Below are 24,598 nucleotides of genomic sequence, written 5' to 3'. Positions count from 1 at the left end.
GGTTAATGGCAGAGATGAGATTTGAACCAAGATCTGGTTGACCCCAGCTCTTGAGCTTGAAAGCATTTTACTGTTTAATGTCACAGACGAGGTTTCATAAAAGAGATGCGATGTGAACCAGGCTTTGTAGGGCAGGTGGGACATCCAGAGGGAGACAGGACATAGGGAGGGAGGGGATTAATGTGTTTGGAGGAACTCAAGGGAGACCAGCCCAACTAGATTGGGGGATGGACACAGGGCATGATGAACTATGAGGCTGATGAGGTGGGGTGGGGCCATGTTTTGGAGAGCCTTGAAAGGAACTTGTGACTTGATGCAGTAAGAAAGAGGGAGATGAGAAGAATTTCTGAGCAAAGAAGAGCACGGCAAAGCCAGTATTAATCCCTTGGTGTGCCCTGCCTGGGTCCCTGAGCCTGTCCCTGCCTCGCTCTTTCTTGAGAACCTTGCCCAGCTGTCAGCATATTTAGCTCTTGTTTTTGAATTTCTTGAACCTTTGGGGAGCACCAGGTACATGCAACCAAGCAGAAGGAGCAAGTTAGGGGCCTGGGGTCAAGTTCAGCCCTAGATGGATGTGCCTCAGCCTATACAATATTTGAGAAGGCAACTGAATTAGGGACCAACATTGAAAAACCAAAAGAGCTCAATAAAAATCAGGATTTCCAGCTTCTGTTGAAAAGCCAGAAGGCTAGGTCTGTGTTTCACCTGTGGAAGGCAGAGCTGTGCGGTGCTGGCCCCTTTAGCTGGGGTCACGCCCCCTACGTCCTGGGACCATGTACTTGACCCTGTGGGCCCCAGACCCCTCCTCTAGGGAAACAAGCCCCACTGGGGAAGATTCCAATTCAGTATTAGCTTCTTGTCTTCCTGTGTAATTAGGGAGTTGTCGGACCTGCCCTAGAACCGACTCTGAAATGTGAATAATCTCAACACACAGGAAGGCTGTGGACCTCACTGGGGAAGCATTAATGGTCAGGAACTGAGCATTATCCGCATGTAGTACCTTTCCTCTGGACTGGGGTTTCGAAACCTGCTCTGCTCAGGTCCTAAAGAGATAGTCTGGTGGGCCTTACAGCTAGTCTTCCTCCTCCGCTTGGACTCAGGTTTTCTTTTTGCTGCAACATTTGTGTGTAGGACTTGGGTCAAAATGATGAAAAGAGTTCAAGGGGAAAAAAAGAAACTCAGAAATGACAACATAAAAAGTAACGTGTTAAAAAGGTTATTCTGGAATGAAAAACAAACAAACAAATAAAAAGGTTAATCTGGAAGTCCCAGAAAGCACTCCATATGTTCTAGAGGGACAGGTGTGGGCCAGACTGTGCTGGCGTTGGGGACGGGAGGTCTTCACCGTGCAGATCTGTCCAGGCACTACAGGATGTTTAGCAACTCTGGCCCCCTGCTCACCCAGTGCCAGCAGTGACTGTGACAACTACAATCAATTGTGACTATGCACGTCCCACCACTCTTGAAGGGAGCAGGGCGAGCGTATTGGAAAACCACTGAAGTCTATTCCCAGGTGTTCTAACGCTCACTTCATGAGGAAGAGTTTTAAACCCATTGTCCTTTCTCTATGGCCCAAAGCATCTTGTGCTTCTAACCATTTTCTTCCCCAGATTGCAGTTAATTGTCTTCATTTCTTTTCTTTCTAGATTCAGTTGTTTGAGGGTAACTTATCACTGTAACCCCCAAAGTGTCTTAAACGGAGGAGCTGCACGGTAGGTACCCTTGATGGATCTCCACATTCACGGATTAATGTTAGTAGCTCTAGGAGCCCTGAGAGAACAAGCAAGTCTGAGTTAGCATGTCACTCTCTGTCTCCAGGTGTGACTATTAGTATTTTCAATATGAGACGAGCATCTTTTCAATGTAGTTGATGAGTAAATTCTCAGTTTCAGGTAGGATTTTATTTTAGGTTCCTACGATGCGTCAGGTCTTGTTCTAGGCTCTGAAGATAAACTGGTGAACCCTACAAATACAGCCCCTGCCCTCACGGAACTTACAGACTGGGGCTGGGGGTGGGGCAGACAAAAAGCTGGTTAACAAATACACATGACCATTTGATCCTTTCGGGGTTAGAGTGAAAATAAGACGAGGTGATACACTACAACACGACAGGGGTGGGAGCAGCGCTATATAAGATAGTGATCAGGGAAGGCTTCTCTGAGCCAGATCTGAAAAATGATAAGGAACCAGGCATGAGAAGAGCTTGGTGGGGTGGGTGGGGGTGGAGAGCACTTCAGCTAGAGCCAAGTACCAGGGCAGAGGCTCTGAGGAGTGAACCTGATGCATTTGAGGAACAGTAAACAAGGCCAATGTGACTGGGATGGGGAGGACAAGGGCACTTGGGAAGAAGGGTACAAGATGGGTTGAAAGAGGTGGGCAGGGGTTGTTTTGGAGGGAAAGCAGTTTCGGTTTTGTTCAAAGCGTGAGGGAGAGCTGCTGGAGGGCTTTGAACAGAGGAGTGACACCATCTGAGTTCAGATTTAAAAAAAAATCATTTTGACCATTGGGTATCTTAGACGCTAAGGGGGCAAGGATGGAAGGAGACTGGTGGGGACCTGGTGCAGTAATCCAGGTCAGAGACGATGGTGGCATGGACCTGGGGAGTAGCCGTGAAGAAGGCAATGGATTTGGAATGTCTGGTAAAGGCAGAGTCAGAAGGGCTTGCTGAAGGACTGAGTCCTAGTGGAGGGGAGGAAGAACACCTGGCTTTGAGCCTGAGCACCTGGGCGAGGGTGGCTCTTTTTAGGGAGATGGGAGTCACTGGGTGAGGGGAGCCAGTTTGAGTAGTGGGCAGGTTTGGGGTGTGAGGGTTGGGGGTAATGGAAATTAAGATTGAGATGCAAATAAAACATTCAGCTTGGAGACTTTGAATAGGGGGTTGACTGTCTCTGTCAGGGTTGGCTGGCGCTTCAGCCTGCATAAAAATTAAATGCAAATTAAAGCCACATTAAGTTGCCATTATATACTAACAAAGGTGGCAGAAACCAAAATGAGGACTCAACAAGAGCAGGGCTGCAAGGAAACCAGGCATGTTCATACTGCTAGTGGCATGACAAAGTGACTTAATCTTTCCAGAGAACAATTTGACAGTATGTGATGAGCCAGATAAACATATTCCTACCCTTTGACATGGTAAAATATTTTGAAGAAATAATTTTTTTAAAGATCTGTGCAAAGATTTTCATCAGTAGTACAGAGTGGCAGTGGTACTCTTGTGGAAAGAGTAGTGCTCTTTCAAAAGAAAAAAAATTGGAAAACACAAATTCCCAGGGTGGGTGAGGAGGATATCTAACTAAATAAATAGTGACTCTATAGAGTTTCTATATGGACTTTCTACATGGAATTTCTACAGAAGTTCGCTGTAGGCATGAAAAAATGTGTTGACCATATTGGTGTCTGGAATTGTTATTACACAGGTCACGAGGGCCCCTGAATCCAGCTGTGTAAATCTCACATGCTGTTCAGGATGAAAATCATCACATACAGTTGTCTTATTTTTAAAAACCATTTCATCCGCTTTTGACTTTGTACCTCTTTCTCTCTGTCAGTGTTCCGTGGGCCACCATGAAGAGTTCACATGAATTGTGGCTTCTCCAATCTTTCCTCCATTGATTATATTTTTGCCATAAGATATTGGGTAATATCCTATCCTGCAGGACTTGGATTCAAGTAAGTTTACCTTGGGATTTTTAAAAAGGTTGGGAAATACTGCAGCTCTCCAAAACTGCTAAGTGGTGCAAAGCATGGATTCATGTAAAGGTGGCTTTTCCCCTGTAGGTGGCGACTTGGGGGCAGGAATTTTGCTGGTAATTTTCAGGTTGTGAAGATATAACCAAGAAGCGACTTCACCATGAGCAGGACTGCAAAGAAATCAGGCATGTTCATACTGCTGATGGCATGATAAAGTGACTTAATTTTTCCGGAGAACAATTTGATAATATATATTTCTCTCTGGCAGTCTTCTGTGGTCCAATATGGCTCATTACATGTTGTCAAATTGTTCTCCGGAAGGATTAAGTCACTTTATCATGCCATCAACAGTGTGAATGATACACATTTCCTGCAAATACTACTCTTCAGTGAGTGAGGCAAAAGGGAGAAGATACTCAGCCACATTCCTTTAAATCCCTGATAGCTTAAAAAATTTTAATATGAAGAAGATAAAGCAGTGAGTCTACTTTCATAGCTTTATAGTGCATCAGTCCAAGGTTTAACACCATATTCCTGGCTGGAAGTGTCTGAGAGAGGTGTTCTACAGCAACAATGTTCCTGGTGCTAAAAAAAAAAAGGGGCAAAGGACCAAAAGATTGGTCAGATGGGTCTGCCGACTGCCTTGTGTGTATTTTTGAAAAATAGCTCCCTCTCATAGAATCACGGAGTGGTTTCTGTACTCGCTAACAGAGATATGTAAATGCATTTGCACAGAAAGGCCTAACACAAACCTTTCTTAGGTTAACTTACTGGTTTTTTAAACTGAGGTATAGTTGATTTATAATATTGTGTTAGTTTCAGGTACACAGCACAGTGATTCAGTATTTTTGAAGATTATATTTCATTATTAGATTATTACAAGATGTTGAGTATAACTCCTTATGCTATACAATAAATCCTTATTGTTTATCTATTTTATGTGTATTAGTTTGTATCTGTTAATCCCATGCTCCTAATTTGTCCCTCCTTCCCTCCCTCTTCCCTTTGGTAACCATTAGTTTGTTTTCTATGTCTGTGAGTCTGTTGCTGTTTTGTATATAGATTCATTTGTATTATTGTTTAGATTCCACAAATAAGTGACATCATACAGTATTTGTCTTTCTCTGTCTGACTTATTTCACTAAGCATATCCTCTAGGTCCATCCATGCTGCTGCAAATGTCAACATTTTATTCTTTTTTATGGCTGAGTAATTGGGTTAATATGTTTTTATTAGCTTCAGAAACACTTCGCTTTCACAATACTATCATATAAAGGAGACATTCATATGATCTTTTAAAATAGGGAAATAAAAACAGGAAATTATTTACCCAAAGAGATGAATTAACATGAATCCAATTTTCTTCAAGATCAAAATTTCCCATACTAAACCCTACCTTAGAGCAGATTTTCTAGGCAGAAGAGATTCTCTCTTAGTAGGACTCCAGTATTTCATGGTCACAAATTGATCATTTTTCCATGGCTGTGGGTCTCCAAAAGTCATATCCTTTCTGTCCCGAAAGCCCCCAGTGCCCCCAGTAAACCTTTAAGACCATCTTAATTTGGGAATTTCATCATTTGGTGGGTCTTATATTGGCTCTATTTCTATTATTGCAGCACTGCGTGCTGCTCTTTTTAATGATGTGATTTAAAGGTTTTTCAAGATCAAAGCAGATGGTCAGCCTCAGTTTGAAAATTGTTAATGATGTGTCGAAACCTACGAACGTTCATCCATGACCTCTTGACTGAAAAACTAGGGAATATTTCTATTCGGGATTCTGTAGTAGTCAGGAAATTGGAAATTGGCTAGATTGATTTGATCCAAACGCATTTTGGCTGCCCTGCTGACAATATGTTGATATAACTCTCTCCATCTTAAGTGCTTTCAAAATGACTTAACTTTAAGATTCAAGAGCCTGAGGAAAAAAGAAAGGCAGCAAAGAACTACTTCAAAAGAGGATATTGAGTTGTAAAGATGGTCTTATTTTTTTCACGATTTTTAAGAAACGTGCCTCATTCAAATGGCCTCGCTAGCACTCTGACAGCAGATATTTATGGGAGTGAGAAAAAGGGAGAGAAAATGTATGATGGATACTTCGCTCCTGACTCAAGTGCTTTTAAATTTTTAAAGTCCTATTTCTGATCTAAAACGGCTGACGTGTAGCAGAGGATTCTTCCTAGTATCTTCTTTTAAAATAATTTTTTTGGGTGGTAATTAAGTTTATTTATTTATTTTATTTTTTAATGGAGGTACTGGGGATTAAACCCAGGACCACGTGCATGCTAAGCATGCACTCTACCACTGAGCTATACCCCTAGTATCTTCTGAAGTAAGAGAAGATATTGGAGTAACTTGGATGGAGACCCCGTAGAATTTATTGAATTTTCACTGCAGGGTCAACTGTTGTAGGCTTGTGGAAATAATCTCAAATATGTTTCCTTTCCTCTAATCTCTTATTCTACTGCTGTTCAGTCAGCTTTGCTACCAGGTATAGAGGCAAGGAAGATAAAGTGGACCCACGACTAGGGAAAGCAGCCGTGTTTCTCTGAGAATCTGCTTGAAATGTCCTGGCATTGGGAACAGGTTGAGTGAAATGCTTTGGTAAAGCTATGTACACAAGATACTGCTGGAATGTGCACTGTGTAAACATTATTGAATAACTCTAATTTTTGAAGGTTAGAGGAGCTCTCATTTGCCTCTCTCTGCAAAGAGTAAGTGATCTCAGTAGTGTCACTTTTAATCATAAGGCTATAAGAAAGGTGTGTGGGGGGATGGCGGGGCCGGGGAGGTCATGATGGAACATACTAGAACATGGGAATAGTTACATATTTTTTAAAATTCAACTTTTTGATAATTTATGGAGGCCATACTTATAGCATTCCTTGTCATCATGGCTCAGTTTATACTAGGCTTTTAAATATTTGTTGCACAAAGTGATGTTGCATATGACAGCAATTGGTGAAAATGATGGGAAAATTGTTCATGAATTCTACCATTACTGTCAATTGAAGCACAGATATATTAAAGGGGAATTTAGTATAATACCCTTAAGGTCCATCCATGTTGTCAGAAATGGCAAGATTTCATCTTTTTTTCATAGGGTATTACGCTACAGAGAAAGACAGATACTGTATGATTTCACTCACATGTGAAATACAAAAAATAAGCAACAAAAAACCCAAAATAGATTAGCAAACCAAACAAAAACGAACACATAGATACAGAGAACAGAGTAGTGGTTACCAGAGGGGAAGGCACCGCAGGGAGGTTGAAATGGGTAAAGGGGGCCAACTGTAAGGTGATAGAAAGTAAACTTTCTGTGGTGAGTGCGCTGTAGTGTATACAGACGTAGAAGTATAGTGTACTCATGAAACTTGTATAATGTTGTAAACCAATTTACCTTAATTTTTGAGAAAGGGAATTCAGAGGGCAAATTAGGTTGTTCTGAAGAAGCAATTTTAAATCATTCCCTAATAACTTGATCTCAGTGATTCCACTGAGTTGGGTAGATATATATTTTATTAATATATATAAATATATGTAAAATGCATAACTATATCTACTAAATAATATATCCAATTTAAAATAGATTACTTTTTAAATTGAAGTATAGTCCATTTACACTGTTGTGTTAGTTTCTGGTGTACAGCATAGTGATTCAGTTATACATATATATATTCTTTTTCATATTCTTTTTCATTATAGGTTATAACAAGCTATTGAATAGAGTTCCCTGTGCTCTACAGTAGGACCTGGTTGTTTATCTGTTTTGTATATAGTAGTTTGTATCTGCTGATCCCAAACTCCTAATTTATCCTTCCCCTCCTTCTGCTTTGGTAGCCATAAGTTTGTTTTCTATGTCTGTGAATCTGTTTCTGTTTTCTAAGTAAGTTCATTTGTGTCCTTTTTTAAGATTCCACATATGAGTGATATCATACAGTATTTTTCTTTCTGTTTCTGGCTTACTTCACTTAGAATGATGATCTCCAGTTTCATCCATGTTGCAGCAAATGGCATTATTTTATTCTTTTTTGTGGCTGAGTAGTATTCCATTGTATAAATACACAGCAGCTTGCTTATCCAGTCATCTGTCGATGGACACGGAGGTTGCTTCCATGTCTTGGCTGTTGTAAATAGTGCCGCTATGAACACTGGGGTGCAGGTGTCTTTTCGAACTGCAGCTTCCTTCGGATATATGCCCAGGAGTAGGATTGCTGGATCATAGGGTAAGTCTATAAATAAAATAGATTACTTTTTGAACACATCTAAACAGGATTTAAACAGGGTTAAAAATGGAGGTGTATGGGGAGAAAAGCATAAACCCTCTTAAACCTGTTTTCAAGAGCAAAGTAGGGCCCTGCACAGCTTTAACTAGATTCAAAGATTGGCACATTTAAGCTTCGAGTTGAGAAAGTATTCAGATTTAGAAGAAAGCACCTGTTAAAGTAGATATTGTATGTAACTATGAGGATTTTCCAGAAACATTTGCCTGTTTTTGCTATAAAATAAATCAGTTAAGACTTAAAACATTCTGCAGCCAGATCGGTGGTTGCTGGGAGTGAAGGGAGGCATACAAAGGGGCAGAAGGAAACCGGTGGGGGTGATGGGCATTTGCACTCTCTTGATTGTGGTGATGGTTTCATTAGTGTGTAAACATATGTCAAAACTCATCAATATTTACACTTTTGATACATGTGCAGTTTATTCTTTTATGAAACATGTAGTTTATTGTATATTGATTATGCTTTACTAAAGCAGTTTAAAAAAAAATAACTCCTGCGGCCTATGGTGTAGCCAATGTTGAAGTGGCCAAGTGCTCCTTCGTTACCCAAAGTCCTATTCTAATCTCCTAGGCTTCAGTCCATACTCACACAAACTTGGGTTATGGGTCCAGATGCCTGTTGGCATTTACAGTGATGGCAGACAGAGGGATGTCTTTGATGAGAGAAGGGAGTTGCCATTGTATTACTCTGTTTTGATTCTTTTCTGGGCGAGTTTGTATGAGCAGCTGTGAACTGTTTCCCTTTAATAGTTTTTTATTATCATGTAAGTTTCCTCTTTTTAATTAAAAAATGTAATACAAAATGGGCATGTTTATTGTAAACATTCAAAAACTGAAACGGTACTTCCCAATCCACTTCTCAGGGGAAATGTTATTGACAATTTGAAGTACATCCTTCCATGCTTTATAGGGGGAGGTGTGTGTGTGTGTGTGTGTATATATATGTATGTGCATGCACGCGTGCATGCATGTGCCCACCATGCATGTGTGTTTATATGGCTTTACTTTTACAAAAACAAGATCATATTGCACATTATTGTCCTGCAACTTGCTTTTAATTTTTTCCTCTAAAAAGGATCATGGGCATCCTTCCATGTCAGTAAGCACACCCACCCCTCCCTCCCTCCTTCCTTTCCTTTCTCCTCTCCCTCCTCCCTCTCCCCTTCCTACCTCTCTTCTTGGTAGTAATCATCCTCTTCCTCTTCCTCCTCCTCCTCCTCCTTCATTTTTTGTTAGTTTTGGCTTGAGGTTTCCTTAAGGAAAAAGCATCACAACAAGAATTCGTAAATATTGAGCACCTATGCGCCAGGCACTGTCTGGTCTATTTTCAGTGATTTGGCAGAAGTTACCGATGACATTGCTGTCATGTTGAAGCCATGACATATGTAAAAAGCTTACTTCTGGGTACACACTAGAACCTCAGTATTTTTTAGAATAATATTGGAAGATTAGCTCCCTATTCTGGGAGAGTATTTGAAGATGAAATATTCACAAACATTTCATTTAAAAGCCTATGAAGGAGAAGCAATGTCTAATCTGTTCTTGCTGTGGTTGGGAAAGAGGAGTTGGAGTGGAGGATTTTAAAGGAGGCCAGTTTTTTTTTTTAAATTGAAGTATAGTTGATTTACAATGTTGTGTTAGTTTCTGGTGTACAGCATGTTGATTCAATCATATATATATATATATATATATATATATAATACATATAATTTTTCAAGATCTTTTTCATTATAAGTTATTACAAGATAATGAGTATAGTTCCCTGGGCTATACCATAGGATCTTGTTGTTTATCTATTTTATATATAGTAGTTTGTATCTGCTAATCCCAAACTCCTAATTTATCCTGTGCTTGTCCCTTTCCCCCATGGTAAATTTGTTTTCTATGTCTGTGAGTCTATTTCTGTTTGGTAAATGCATTTATTTATGTCATTTTTTTTTAGATTCCACATATAAGTGATATCACGTGATATTTGTCTTTCTCTATCTGACTTACTTCACTTAGTATGATAATCTCTAGGTCTGTCCATGTTGCTGCAAATGGCATTATTTCATCCTTTTATGGCTGAGTAGTATTCATATATATATATACACACACACATATATATATATGTACACACACACACACACACACACACACACACACATACATACCACAGCTTCTTTATCCAGTCATCTGTTGATGGACATTTAGGCTGTTTCCATGTCTTGGCTATTGTAAATAGTGCTGCTATGAACATTGGGGTGCATGTATCTTTTCAAATTAGAGCTTGCTCTGAATGTATGCCCAGGAGTGGGATTGCTGGATCATATGGTAGCTCTATTTTTAGTTTTTTAAGGAATATTCATACCGTTTTCCAGGAGCCCAGTTTTTTGAGTTTGAAAAACAATCGGGTCCTCTTGGGAAAGTCAGAAAATAACTTAAATGCTTCCTAGTCGAGGTGTGGCGTCCTCTTACTGGAGGGGCGGCTGAACAAAGGTAGACTCTGGAGCAGAGGCTGTGGACAGGCAAGCCAGCAAGGCCTGCACATGTGCTTGTTTGCACTTTGTGGTGCTTGAAAATTGTTTTCATTGTTTGCCAACTTCTGAAAATCAGATTTCACATAAGGACCTAGATTTCTGAACTCTCTGGATGAATAGGAGGATGCAGTCACCCTGGGCCCTCCTGCACTCACTGCAGCGGCGCTGAGGCGTGGCTGCCCCGTCAGAGGGAGCCTGGTCCTCAGTCTCTGCTCAGTGTGCTTTGCTCACTGAGATCATCTTCCTGATCACTGTGGTCATTGGAGTTGTGACCTCTGCTATAGAATTTACTGCTTATTTTTGCTTCTATGTGAGATGGAAGTGATAGCCAGGTTTTTTTTTTAATGTCAAAAATGCAGTACATCAAACACTGTAAAATAGCGTCTGATTCATTTATCTCTGAATTTGATGAGACTGTTACACTTCAAGGAAGCAGAGAGATCTGGCTAAAATATAGAAGCTACTTCATTGTGTAGAAATCACCCTCATGAAGGATACGAGGCACATATTTAATCAACAAAAGTTGTTGATTTTTAGTCTCTGTGAATTTAATCTTGAATAGAAGGAAAAATTGAAGTTTGAAATAAAATTCATTTATACTGATCATAATTTTAAATGAGTGACTGGAAAATGCATCTGTTAGCAGGGCAAGTCAGCAAAAAGTTTTATTAAAACCACTTTGTAAAAAGTCATAACTCAATTTCTGAACCTTATTCCTAGGTATATATGGTTTTGACAAAATTATATCTAAAATGACACTGCAGTAAGCAGCCCTAAACATGTTCTTTTGTTTTTTTAATGACTTCCATAGGACAAGTTTCTAGAGCAGTTTACTGGATCAAAGCAGATTAGCATTTTTATGGTTCTTGGTTTGTTTTGCCAAGTTATTCTAGAAAAAGATGTAATTCATTTTCACTATCTCTAGCAGCAGATGAAGGTGCCAATTTTTTTTTCTTCCCCAAACTCTCCCAGGCGTGGGTTTTTGTAATTGTGATTTATTTGTGTAAAAACTATTAAATGGGGTTGTATATCTTGAAATGAATTAAAATGTAGGTGTTTGTATCAGTTAGCTGTTGTTAAATAGTACACCATCCCCAAACTTGGTGGCTTAAACGGAAACCATTTATTATTTTTCACATGTCTATAGGTTCTCAGGGCTGTTGTGCTGACCTGAAATGGTTCCCCTGATCTTGACAGGGTTGGCTTACATGTCAGCTGGCCACTGGTGGGTTGGCTAGGGGTTGGCTGGTCTAGGTTGGCTCATCTCTCACCAGTGGGCTTTTCCTCATGTGACATTTCACCCTCGAGCAGGATAGCCCAGGACTGTCCTCATGGTATGGCAGGATTCCGGGAGAGTAGAGCCACATGACACCTCGTCTTAGAACTGGCTCTTGGTCACTTCTGCTACATTCTATTAGAAAAAATAAAAGGCCAGCTCATTTGAAAGGGCTGGGGAAAAATTGACTCTATTTCTTGATAGCAACAATTGAAAGTCACATTATAGAGGGCATGGTTAGAGGGAGGGGTAGAAAATTAGGATCATTTTTGCAACTGTTACATGGCAGCAGTCAATATTATCTTTCAAACTTGCCATCTTTCAAAACTCTATACGTTCCAGCGATGTACCCACTACTTAAAAAAAATTAGTGTCTTTCTCAGCATCTGCTTGTAAGGGGGGTTATAAGCCAATAAAGAAAATCAGTTCGTTCTTTATAGTCATCCACTTTATTTAGCATTCTTGATTCTAGATAAGTTTTGATGATTTTGAAATATCAAATCAATGATAAAAGAATTTCAAAATTGACCTCCATCAAGGCTATTTAAAAGAATGTAGCCCAGACTTTGAAATCAATCCAAGTGAAACATTCTAAAATGTTTAAAACTAAGGCAGTATCACTGGGATAAATGGAGAGCATGACAAATCGGTTACTTTGAAGTGATTAACTCTTTTGTGTGTTATTTTTCTGGAGCATTTTAAAAAGCCTTGCTTTAAATTAGGTGGTATAAATAAATACCTATTGACTACAGATAAATTTGGGGATGTAGTGTATCTTAATTAAATATCAAATTAATTTTTCTCCTAAAGGAGTTTAGTGTTGACTCTTATGTTGTAAATTGCAGCTAACTAACTGGATTTTTTTCTTCGTTTTTCTATTTAGATGATGTTTTTGGAGAGAGAGAATATGTTTATACTCACATCATCCTAGTTCAGTGTTGCTATCACAAGGACTTCTAGAATCTAATACCTTAGATACTGCTTTTGGTGGCCTTAAAAAAAACAGTTTATATGAACTTTGTCTCCTAAAGGGAGTTGACTTGGGTTGTCCTTCAGGGATGGTTATAAAAGAAATATGTACCTATAAAGTTAACCAAGATTTAGTAGCAAAGATTGTTTTAGAATTTCCATCATCTGGCCATATATGTTTGGATCTAAATCGCCTCAAAATTGACATTAGTGAGAAACTCAGGTGATACAGACTCTGAATACATCTACTTTTTGAAAAATAAAAACCTGCTTTATTGGAAAGTACTATTTTAAGTTAGCAAACAGGAGCAGAAATCCCTAATTCCTAGTATCAGTGATCCTGCTTACCTTGGGACAGCTTTAGTGAGCTCGTTCGTATGAAATGCCAGCACTCACGTTTAGGAGTTTTTCCAGTCCCAAAGTAGAGGGCAGATTCACTTTGTCACTCATTAGGAGAGTCTGTCTCCTTTTCCCTTGAACTTAGAGTTCAATTTAGTGAAAGTCGATAGACTGGAGGAATGAGAGTAGATATGTCCACGTGAGACTTGGAAACCGGCCTAGATGAAGGATGCTAGATCAGGTGCCTGGGTTAGAACTATCAGTTGGATGCGTGTTCCTGAATGTGCTATGTGTGTTTTACCCTGGCCCACTTTCTGTGCCACCCCTGGCAAGTTTTTCTGGGACTTTACATTTGAGATCAGTTGTATGATAGATTGGAGATGTGGAATCTTGGAGTCTCAATGTATGGGCAGGTCATTTAATTTTCCTGAATCTGTCTGAATTTCCCCATCTATAAAACAGGCATGAAAATACCTAGTCACAGGTTGCTTCATGAATCAAATGAGATGCAGCAGTATGAATAACAGTTTTAGCTTATGTTGGTTGACAACTTCCTGTGTGCTGGGTATGATGCTAAGGATTTCACAGGTACTCGCTCATGGCTCAATTACTCATCTCTGAAATCCTATTATTTCTATTTTACAGTTAAGGAAACTGAGACAGTCTATGGAAACTCTTTGAAACCTCTAAAACACGTTAAACCAATGTAAGCTATTGTCTTAATCCTCCTGATAGTAAACGGTCCCCCATCAGTTTGACTTCAGTCCTTCAAATTGCTAGCACCATTCAAAATCCAAACCTGTTTTGCTCCATTTGTATCAAAACGTTCTCTGTCGCCCTCTAAGGTTTTCTGCGGATACCATGACAGTCACGGTGGTATATGATAACTCTGAGGCAACCGAGCTCTGTGCAGCTCAGCATCTCTACCTCAAGCCCATAGCAAAGTTGATGATCAATGTCTTGCTCCCGGAGAGTACCGAACCCATGAGGCCCTTCTCTAACTGGGAGGTTCTTGACCAGCTGAAGAGCCTGATTTGTCCTGACCAGTTCACCACAGTGCGGCTCTCCAAGAGCACGAAGGACTTTATCCGCTTTGAGGGGGAGGCTGAAACGCGAAGTTTGGTGCAGATCCTGAAGGCCAAGTTACATGGAAAGATCATCAAGCTAAACGGTTTGAAAACTGACTTCAGAGTAGTGGCTACAGATGCCCAGGGAGAGTGGGAACACTTCCCCCAGGAAAAGGGGACCCCATCTGGTGATGGGACTGAAGAGCAGGACCACGAGAAGAGCCCAGACTCTATATACTTTGAAGGCCTGCCCTGCAAGTGGTTTGCACCGAAAGGTTCCAGCGGGGAGAAGCCATGTGAGGAGATCCTCCGGGTGGTCTTTGAAAGTTTTGGGAAGATCAAGAATGTGGACATCCCGATGCTTGACCCCTACCGAGAAGTCATGAGTGGTGGGAGCCTTGGGGGTTTTAGCTTTGGCTTACAGACATTCGAGGCCTTTATCCAGTACCAGGAGTCAACCGACTTCGTAAAGGCCATGGAGTCCCTCCGAGGGATGAAGCTGATGCTTAAAGGAGATGACGGGAAAGCTCTGGCATGTAACATTAAGGTAAGAAGTAGCCAGCGTTTTTTTTTTGTTTTTTTTTTTAATACTTCCCATTGTTCAGGTGGTCCCAAGTGACAGCTAGAAGGAAACATCTGGAACACATTTCCTTAGACCCCACTAGGCTCTGATCAATAGCTAATGGAAAGGTTTGTGTTGTCATTACTAAGTGGATGTTCAGGGAAGATGTAGCATCCTGATTTGAACATTGTTCTGCAGTCAGGCACGCTGCCAACTTGTGCTTTCAAAGTGAGGGTTGTCATGGTCTGCCCTAGCCTCTCAAGGCATTAAAGGATCTCCATGGTCCTTATGGGAGTATCTCATATGCTTATTCTAGTTGACAAGTTGCTGAGGGAGGGGGCAACACACTGCTTGAAACCACAAGGAGAGCAGTTTACTCCCTCTTTACTATTGGTGTCACAATTTACTCTACTTTTGTGATGTCTGTCGGGTAAATTGCTAAAACATAATCCCAACAAGGCTGACTCCTTTCCTTTCAAAGTCAGCCTGTCTATCCAGGCATGTGGCTTCATCACTGTCTGAGTGCCTGGTCATCTTCCTGAAGCCTTAATCCAGAAGAAGAAAAGATGCAGCTAAACCTGTTTTCTGTCAATCAGTCTTTAGCGTACGTTTGGATTTTCAGCTTCAGTAGCTTCCTGTGTATGGGCGAGTGAGTGAGTGTGTGTGTGTGTGTGTGTGTGTGTGTGTGTGTGTGTGTGTGTGTTATGTGAAGCTATTTAGGTTAAAATGTATGTTTTAAAAGTATGAGCTATTCAGTCAGACAAAAGATATAGCAAATACTGTAATGACCACCCATATAGAATTGCCCAGCTTAAAAAGTAAAGTGTTTCAGTGATGTGAGGGCGCGCTCCCCTCTGTGTACCATCCTCAGTCACGGGCCACTCCCTCCCCTCAAAGATGACCCTGAATTTGGTGTTTAGCACTCTCATGCATACTTAAATAGCTACTTCTGCCTCTTTTTATTTTTAAAGCAAATTTATTTGCATTGCCTCAATCTGCCTTTCACTTTGTTTTGAGATTTGCTAAGTTGTTTAATAATCACTATAGTCAGATCCTTTTTTAAAATTACAGATCACTTTGTGAATTAAATGAAAGTTCTGTGTCCTCTTCTTCAGAAAAGTATCTATACAGACAATTTTACATATACTGAGGAAGTCCATGAGCTTTTCTCCTGTCCCTTTAAGTTTCTTACTTTAAATCATAAGTCATGCTTTAATGGCTATAGTCAGTCAGATCTTGTATCTCATTCAGTCACTTTTCTTACATCTTAGCTCCTCCTCCCCCCACCCATTTTTGGACTATTTCTGTCTCTGGTGATTAAAAAAAATATATGTCAACTCAGTTAATCACTATAACGATCCAGAGCTAATATACTCACATCCTTAGAACCTGTGCCCATAATGGCACCGTGATGCCACCTATGGCTGTAAAGTGATCTCCTTAAGGATTTTGCCAAAGAAAATTGTTTGGCAGGGGCCTGAGAAGCAGCGGAACAGTCTGGGTCCTGGGATGCAGGAAGGACATTTTAAAATCATTTAGTTTTGCATTGCATGTATAAATTCATTTTATCTCTCTGTCCTGGGACACCTGCAACCAGAGGGCAAACTTTTCTAATGAAACTTTGAATTGTTTGGGGCAGGTTATGTTTGACACAACCAAACACTTCAGTGAAGGAGCTATAAGGAGGAGAAATCAAGAAAGGCTAAAATTACAAGAGCTGGAGGAAGAAAGGAAAAAAGAAAAGAAGAGAGAAGAGGAAGAGGCTGAAAGGTGAGGAGACCAGCTTTAACAAAGAGGGTTTTTTTTTAACTTTTGATTTATGGATTTTCCCCTTCAAGTGAATGGCTAGACTTGATAGGTAACCCTGAGGCAGGCAGGGAGCAGGAATCGGTACAGACTAGAAAACCCTGAGGAAGCCTGAAGTCTTTTCCACTGTGCTGTTGCAAAACCAAAATGAAGAAAACAACTGAGAACTAGTGGGGAATAACTGGACCAGCCAGGTTAAGATGTCTGGGAAGATTTCCTGGCCTCCAGAACTGTGAAAAATAAATTTCTGTTATTTAAGCCATCATGTCTATGTAATTTTGTCATGGCAACCCAAGCAGACTAAGACAACGGATATAGGGAAATTGATTATATTGGGCACTCTAATTTTATGTATTTAGAAAACCAAAAATTCTTCTGCTGAGAGTTTATGACCCATATCAATAAAAATAAAATGTTATATTAAAAAAAAAGATGTCTGGGAAGAAACTGAAAAAAAAAAACCAGGAACTTTTATAGTGAAAATTCTAGCCTACCAAATGAAAAGTTTCACCACTTTAACCTAACTTTACTAAATTTTATCTTGCCTATCAATGGAATTTTTTTGGAAAAATTCTTTTTAGGTTTGGAAAAGATTTTCTTCTGTAAAATGATCAATAATCAAACTAGCCCAGAGGCCAAAAGGCATGGGTTCGTCAAGACTTTTTCTTGTTGTCTTAAGTTCTTTCTGTGAATTTAAGGAGCCTGCATGTTTACTTTTTTGAGTTTATCATTGGTTCTCAATTTAGGAGCTTAAGACTCCAAAGGGCTATTGGATTGCCAGAGGTTTGCCCAGAAGGAACAAATGGGCCAGAACTACAGGGCTCTGAAACCAGTTTTACCTCCGTTCTCCTCCCTTGCATGTTTATTCTTCCAGTCTTTTATGCAAATTATAGCTGTTCAAAAAAGGAGTTAAAGAGTACCCTTCCACTGGCCTCTCGCTGCTCCTGGCTGGTGGAGTGCTAGGAGTTACTTGAGGTCACGTCTATGAAACTTGGCCAGAAGCTGAGCCCAGTCGAGATAACGATTCCCCCCAAATTTACAGACTGAACATGCAGGTTAGATCATCCTCCAGTTTTTGGCTAAGTATTCCCTCAAGTAATTGTCCTCCCCCTCCTTTCCCATGTTTCCATGAGGGCCTAGCCAACACAGTTTAAATTTTCAGGGAACAGCAGAAAAATAAGCCCTGCCTTGACTTACCTTTATCTGCTTGTGTGAAACCAGCTCGTGGAAGGTTTTGATCTCAAGGGAAGTGAAATCATCACTGTGGATCCAGTAGTCCCTGATTGTGGTTTGAGAAAGTAGGGGCTGGAGGCCCCTCCTTTGAATTCTGTAGCCTTCTTTTTTATTTTTCAAATCCTCTCTCTCCGCATAAGGTCTCCTGTACATGTTTCTAACTGACTAATTGAATTATGCATCTTTCCCCTGGACTGATGTCACAATGTCTTTTTTCGTTGGTTGTCTAATGTCAGGCCCTGGGGTTGAAAGCCGTGAGAGATTTCTGGAAACCCCTGGTGCGGGGAGGGGAGCAGATGTCTGATAAATACCTCCTGAATGGTTGACTCTTAATCGTTGTCCAGAAGGAGAAAAGAGGAGAGGAAAGCCCAGGAAAAGAGGAAAAGGGCCAGGATCAGAAGGCACGCCCCGAAGAGAAGAGGCCGACACCGGCAAAGGAGACAGAAGGACCCGGCCCAAGCGGGGCAGGAGCCCGACTCCTCGGAGCGCTGGGAGGAGAGGAAGTACCTGCTGGCTCAGAGGCGGGTGGAGGCCCTCCGCCTGCTGCGGGCGCTCCTGATAAACATTGCAGTAAGGCTCTTTCCCAGTTGTTCTCCGGTTTGGGTAGGTTCTGAGGCACAACCTTTACTTTTCACCGGTGGCCTATTTAACATCGACTTCGTGGAAGATTCGCCATATTCATTGGGGCTAATTTTCAATAGGCTGATCTCTGATAACCCCAAGCGTGCATTTACAGAAGGGGTACCCAAATTCTCTAAAGGAGTTGGGTCTCACCCCCGCCATCGGGCACACACACTTTGTGGGTCTAAACTTCAGGATGGTTTCACCCAGGGCGATGGAGCTCATGTCTCTCCTTTTCTAAGCTCCTAGTGGATGTAACAGAAAACGCCAGGGGGAGAAGTGGACGGTGTGGGCGTTAGGCTCGTCATCCTCCGTTAACTTTATTTGGCTGTTCAGCTGCCACAGGTCTAGATGAGAAGGGAGAACCCTGAGCAGAGACGTTTGTGGAGCAAGCTCATGTTAGTCCAGTCTTAAACTGTTTGCCAAGGAATATCTCAAATCACAGGCTAGTTGTTTAGTTTGGAGAGTTTCAGTTTGAGGAGTTTTTTTTCTCCCCTTACTGACCTCCTAAAGATAACCAGACTCAGCATATATCCCAGAGTAAAGGCCAGAGAGGCTCCCAAAGTGTTAATTTAAAAATCTACATTCAAGGAGGGAGGGTATAACTCAGTGGTAGAGTGTGTGCTTAGCATTCATGAGGTCCTGGGTTCAATTCCCAGTACTTCCATTAAACAAACAGACAAACAAACAAACAAACCTAATTACCTCCCTCGCCAAATAACATGAAAAATAAATAAGTAAAATGGATTTTAAAAATCTACATTTGGCATTCTTAAATATGAAGAGTGAATGGCATTCATTTTAGAGAGAATTAATTTTATGTGTATTTGCCATCTCAGCTTTTTTCTCATTGGTGTGAGCAATCAAACTTTGTGAAATCAGGACCAGAAAAACCTGATAGTTACATATATAAAAAGGCGAGCTGAAACTTTTTTAGTTTACCTTAATGAGTGCCGAGGGTGACTCCTTTTGAAGACTTTATCTCTTTTAAGTGCGTGTGTGTGGTACCTAATTCTTGGCCCCATCAGTACCTTATGCTATTACACAGTCTGCAGGTTCTGATCCCAGGTCACGGGTAAGCGCCATGCCCTGATTTGTGCCAAGTGTTAGTGGGAGCTCAGTACAAACTCTCCCAGCAAGCTGGGGCCTGTAGGCAGCACCTTTCACCTGCCCCGCGGTGGTGCAGAACAGAGTGCACTGTGGATAGAACCACTGTCACAACTGTATTTTCTCCTTGCTGTCTTGTTTCTGACCGAGGCAGGCGAGGTGGGAAGCTCAGAGACCCCCTCACCTGCAGCCCACAGGAAAAGGCCGGAATGAAAACCAGAAACACAGTTTATCTTTTGAAAAGCCGGCTGACCCTTTTAGGCACACATGTCACTCAGTCTTTTCTTGTTCTAGGATTTTAGCCTCAGGGAGGGCTGTAGAGCATTTCTTACTCTTCTTTATGTCCCCAGCCCCTAGCACAGTACCTGGAGCAATAAGCACAGGCCTAGTAAAAGCAGCTTATATTCAACTGAGATGTTTAATTTTGTACCTCCTATTTCCTCAGTGCAATATTGTTCCTAATTTGGATCTATCCTAGATATAATTAGAAATCTCTTCAGAACAATGCCAGAAAGCCCAGTTTTCTTTGACAGTTTTAATCTGTTCAGTTTTTCACGTGAGATTTTTCACCTTTTTCTTTGAAGGGGTCCATTCAGTTTAACCCACAGGAGGTAGATGTTGCTGTCTCCAAAGCTAATCGTGCTCCGGGGACCACATCAGAAACTCTGAAGAAAGAAGAGTTAAACACTCAGTATCTTCAAAATCAGGAGGAAATGCCAAGATACCTGGCTTCCAAGTCAGACAATAAACGAAAACAAAAAATGAAGAAACGAGCTAGGGCTCACTTACATAAATCTTCCCACCACCTTGGGGAAAAAAATCTAAGAGATTCAGCTAGGAAAGAGAGAACTGGAAAATTATTAACCAGTGAATACAATTACAGTTTGGTCCCTGAGCAGAATTCCTTGCAAATTGCAATGATTCAAGGTCAGTCTCTTGAGAAAGAAGACCACCACGGTTCTAGTAAGTCCTATTCTTCCAGATTATCTGAGAGAGATCATGGCAGGAAACAGAAGATCTATGAAACGGATGAATTTATTGACTATCTTTTAAACTATTATCAAACTCCAAAATATGCCCGTATCTGCCTAGAACCAAGTCACATAACAAGCACATGTCAGTGGCAGAGGGCGGTCCACACTAAAGGAAGTGGATTTCAAATCAATTTGAGAAAACGTAAGCATCACTCAACCAGTTTGAGCCAAATGCAAAACCTAGATAGGAGAGAACAGGTTCAAGAAGATGATTCCTGGACAAAGGTTTGTACTCAGGATCCTGAGCATAAACCAGAAAAGAGAGGAATAGTGGATTATGCCAAAGAATGGACTAAGGAGTTTAAAAATCATTGCGAGGACGCAGCCAGTGAAGCTGGTGATCAGCTGCCCACAACTGATGAAAAGATCCATCTGTTGGAAAAGACTCAGGCTGACCAGGTCAAAGATTCCACATCCACACGTCAAAGCCAAGTTTTCTCACCCAACAGGTCAGCAGACTTAGATTTGGAGTTGACAGATTTCTTAGAGGAAATTAGCAGTGATTCTGAATGTTTCAGTGAAATTCTCAGCGTAAACAAAGAGGAGGAAGGGAAATCTGTAGCCACAAATGACAGCTCCCCAGAAAAGGGATCTCTTGATGCTAATGAAATCATCATTTGCAATCAAGAAATTCCGTCAAGTCAGCAGATGTTGTATTCAAAGTGGACCCATGACGGGGAGGAAAAACACTGTAAATACAAGCTTAGGAAACCAGGCAAGAGGTCTGAATATGAACTGAGCTTTTCACCCTCATGGCTTGAGGGTGAAAACAATCCCATTAGAGACGAGAAGAGCAACAGTAAAAAGAGGGAAATACTAGCCCCGAAATGGTTGTCGGATAAAGGCTACTATCGAGAATCCAGTTCCAGTGATCTATTAGACGATGCCACAAGAAAGAGGAGGAGGTTCAGTGAGAGGACATTTGACCAGCCAGTGAACTATAGGCCCTTTCATGTGCCAGTAGCATCATCCAAAAGTGCTAATGCTTCCTATGTGGGGAATTTTCCCAAAAGAAGAGAGACACTGCGGAAGTCAGAATATAACCAGGATGCAAGAAGGTTTAAAAGACATGAGAATTCTGAAGATTTTATGCTGAATTCTGATCATTATTACACTAGACATAACACTCGGGTGCACATTGACTACAGCAGCTCATTAGGAAGCAACTATGCTCGTTCTTTATATTTTCAAATGTTTTGAAGGTCTGTTAGATCAGGACACCCTTTTTCACAAGAAAAAAATTGCAAGAAGAAAATTTAAAACCAAATACAGCTATGTAGTTAGCAACTACAGAGCAGGAGAACGACACTTAAGAGCTTGAAGAAGGTCAAAGGCAAAATCTTGTTTCTCTTGCCAAAGCATAAAGCATAGATGATCAAAGTGACTGCAGGTGTGTTGGCAAGCTTTGGAAACCCAAAACAGCCAGATTCTGAAGCTGGGTAAAAACAATGTGCTTGCAAAACTTCTTCATCCAAGGACAGCCATTTCTACAATTCAATTGCAACTTTAATTTGGTGCCAGCAAAGGAGCAAATTAACACAGAGAGGAGTTGAGAGCCCTCTGTGGCTCTTTGGCTGTCATAATGTTATCACTTAGGATCATTTATCTTCAAAGGGAACGGCAGTGAATGAATAAGGATCTTTTTACAAGTTCTTTGATTTGGTCAGAACACCATGTGCAGCAACAAACTTTCCCGACTTTTATCTAGAAATACCTATAGAAAAAAGGAGACGACAGCTAGAACATGTAATAGACATCTTCATGACACAGAGGGTTTCATGAGCACCCATCAGAAGGAAATTAATCCTATTGATATGTTCATAGTTCTCAAAGAGTTGTCCTTTTAGAAACAAGGCCTCAGAAGAAGAATCTAAAAGGGGGCTCAGATTGTCCTTGGAGGTTTAAACAGATAGTGGACCATCATTAGCAGAGTTGTTTTTTTGTAAGAATTCCATGTCGTTCCATCCTAGAAAAGCAACAAGATTGAAGTAATACAGTGTGGGATTTGCAAAAGGAAATATTAAAAGATCCTGGGGCACCAATAATGGCACTTGAGAAGAGAGGACATGACAGTATTCCATTCCAGGCTAGGTAATCCTTTCACTCAGGGTTGGGTGACATCCGTTTGTAAAAAGCCACTGAATATCCCCAAACTGACTTTTATAAAACAGTAACAAGTGCCTCCTCAATCCTCAGTAATGCCGTGGAGTTAGGAAGAGTCAAGGGCAAAGCCCTTAGTTTTCTAGCTGGGGAAAAATTGTATGTGTGCAGGATTTGTAAACTCTTAACGTAAGTGATTTATCTTTTTACCTACTGGTTTTGGACTTCTTGAATATGTTTTTAAATTGAGATATTTTCTAGATTCGTAAAGACTTACATCTTAACGCAGTGCATGTTCTGTTGAAAGCTCGGCTGATTCATTCTGCCTTATATTGGATTTAGGACCTCAGGGGCAGTAGATGAACTTTTTTTTTTTTCCAACAAAGCTATAGCTGACTTGGCAATTGAAGACATCAATCAGATTAGACTGCCTGCAGCAGGAAAAGGTGATTTTAATCCACTAAATTAGTGGGGGGCAACATTTTCATGTGACATGATTCATTTCAAACAGTCTTAACTTGATAGTCTGTAGAAAAGTACCCCTGGTAAAGCCAAGGTAGGTGCCAGTCAGTGTGGTTGACCAGAATGATGAGGCACGATGTGTGCTCATAACCAGCCTCTTAAGCAACCTGATGTCTGAAGAGTCTATAAAATCTGATTGATTTAAAAGTAAGAGCCATAAGTTGTTTCATTGATCTCTTCTAAATCACGTTTAATAGAGGTATGCTAGTACAGGCAAAAGTTCAGCAATGAATGTAACATAGCAGATTATGTTTATTATTGATATGATAATGACCAATGAATGATTTGTTGGCTCTCTTATATTCAGTTCCACTTTCAAGTCAGTGACTCTGCCATCAAAACCAGGTCTGGCTTGTCAAATCTGAAAAATCGCTCCTGGGGTGAGTGCCTTTTCTTCTCTGAGGAGTAGCGGTAACTATTAATGTTCAGCGTACTGTTGTCCGGAGTAGCCTTCTAAATTACTAACAGCTTGTATTTTGTCAGACAACTTTTGCTAACCAGGTGTTATTCTCCTCCAGTGAGACCCCGCCTCATTTTTTCATGTTTCGTGCCCTTGAAACAAAGAACATTATGGGTTTGTAATGGAAAGCAGCTATGCTTGTTTTGAAAAACACACAAAAAAACTCAATCTCTTCTGTCATTTGAGAATTTTTCTTTGCAGAGATTTTAAGCATGAAAACAATTTGCTGCTCAGTAACCAGACATAAAAAATAAATTGCAGAATACAGCATGTGCAATTTAAAAAATTGTTTTGTATAATAGAACTGGTGCTAAGTCACTTCTATATAATATTTTTGTCTCATTTTGTTTGCTAAATACCATCCTGGGACCTAGAAGAAAGTAAAAATACTGGTTTTATGTTTACTTTCTGTACAACCTTGGATTTTTGTCTTGGGTAATGCATTCTGGATTTGAGTAAACCTCTTTTTTGTGTGTGTGTGTGTAGGCCTTAAATGAGGAAGAGAACAATTTATTCTGAACTTTTCAAATGAATGGCTTAGTAAGGAATGAAATAGAGCCGAAAATATTGTAATCACTTTCTGTTGATTAACATTGTTATTCTTTGTTGTGCTGTTATTTAAGTGGTGCAAAAGTCTCTTCTCATATCTTTTTTCTATGTCCAATCAAGTAAGGGAGAACTTTAAACTGTGTCTTTTACAATAGGCGTTTCCATGTTTTTCCTTGTTATGTGCTGCTGATAGTGCTTTAAGAAAGCTAAAAAAAATCTGTCAATGTGTTTTTGTTCAATTTGTTTGAATTTCTCAGGTAGAAAGCCATGTAACCTGGTAATTTGGAAAATAAAAATACAAATAAATGTATTTTTATTTGTTGGAAGACCATTCAAAATGTTAACTTTTAAATAAATGCTGATAATTCCACTTTGGTGGGGGGGATTTCTATCCATAGGAGGCCGCTTTGCACTAATGTTGCTAATCCTTTTCCTCATTTGCATTGTTAGAGAAAATACATATTT

The 24,598-nt window shown here is 40.4% G+C and overlaps 1 protein-coding gene across 1 annotated transcript; it reads left to right on the top strand.

The window, feature by feature from the left end:
* Positions 1–1,650: 1,650 nt before the first annotated feature.
* LOC102536007 (A-kinase anchor protein 17B) lies at positions 1,651–24,598 on the top strand. The gene is made up of 6 exons (XM_072956191.1): positions 1,651–1,709; positions 3,546–3,666; positions 13,918–14,686; positions 16,341–16,471; positions 18,085–18,310; positions 20,053–24,598. The coding sequence occupies exons 2-6, from the start codon at positions 3,575–3,577 to the stop codon at positions 21,700–21,702; spliced, it is 2,868 nt and encodes a 955-aa protein (XP_072812292.1). The 5' UTR covers positions 1,651–1,709; positions 3,546–3,574; the 3' UTR covers positions 21,703–24,598.

Source organism: Vicugna pacos, chromosome X, assembly GCF_048564905.1.
Source record: "Vicugna pacos chromosome X, VicPac4, whole genome shotgun sequence".
In the NCBI taxonomy this organism is placed as follows: domain Eukaryota; kingdom Metazoa; phylum Chordata; class Mammalia; order Artiodactyla; family Camelidae; genus Vicugna; species Vicugna pacos.
The sequence above is the reverse complement of the archived record's forward strand: the minus strand, read 5'-3'. Positions and strand labels throughout refer to the sequence as shown.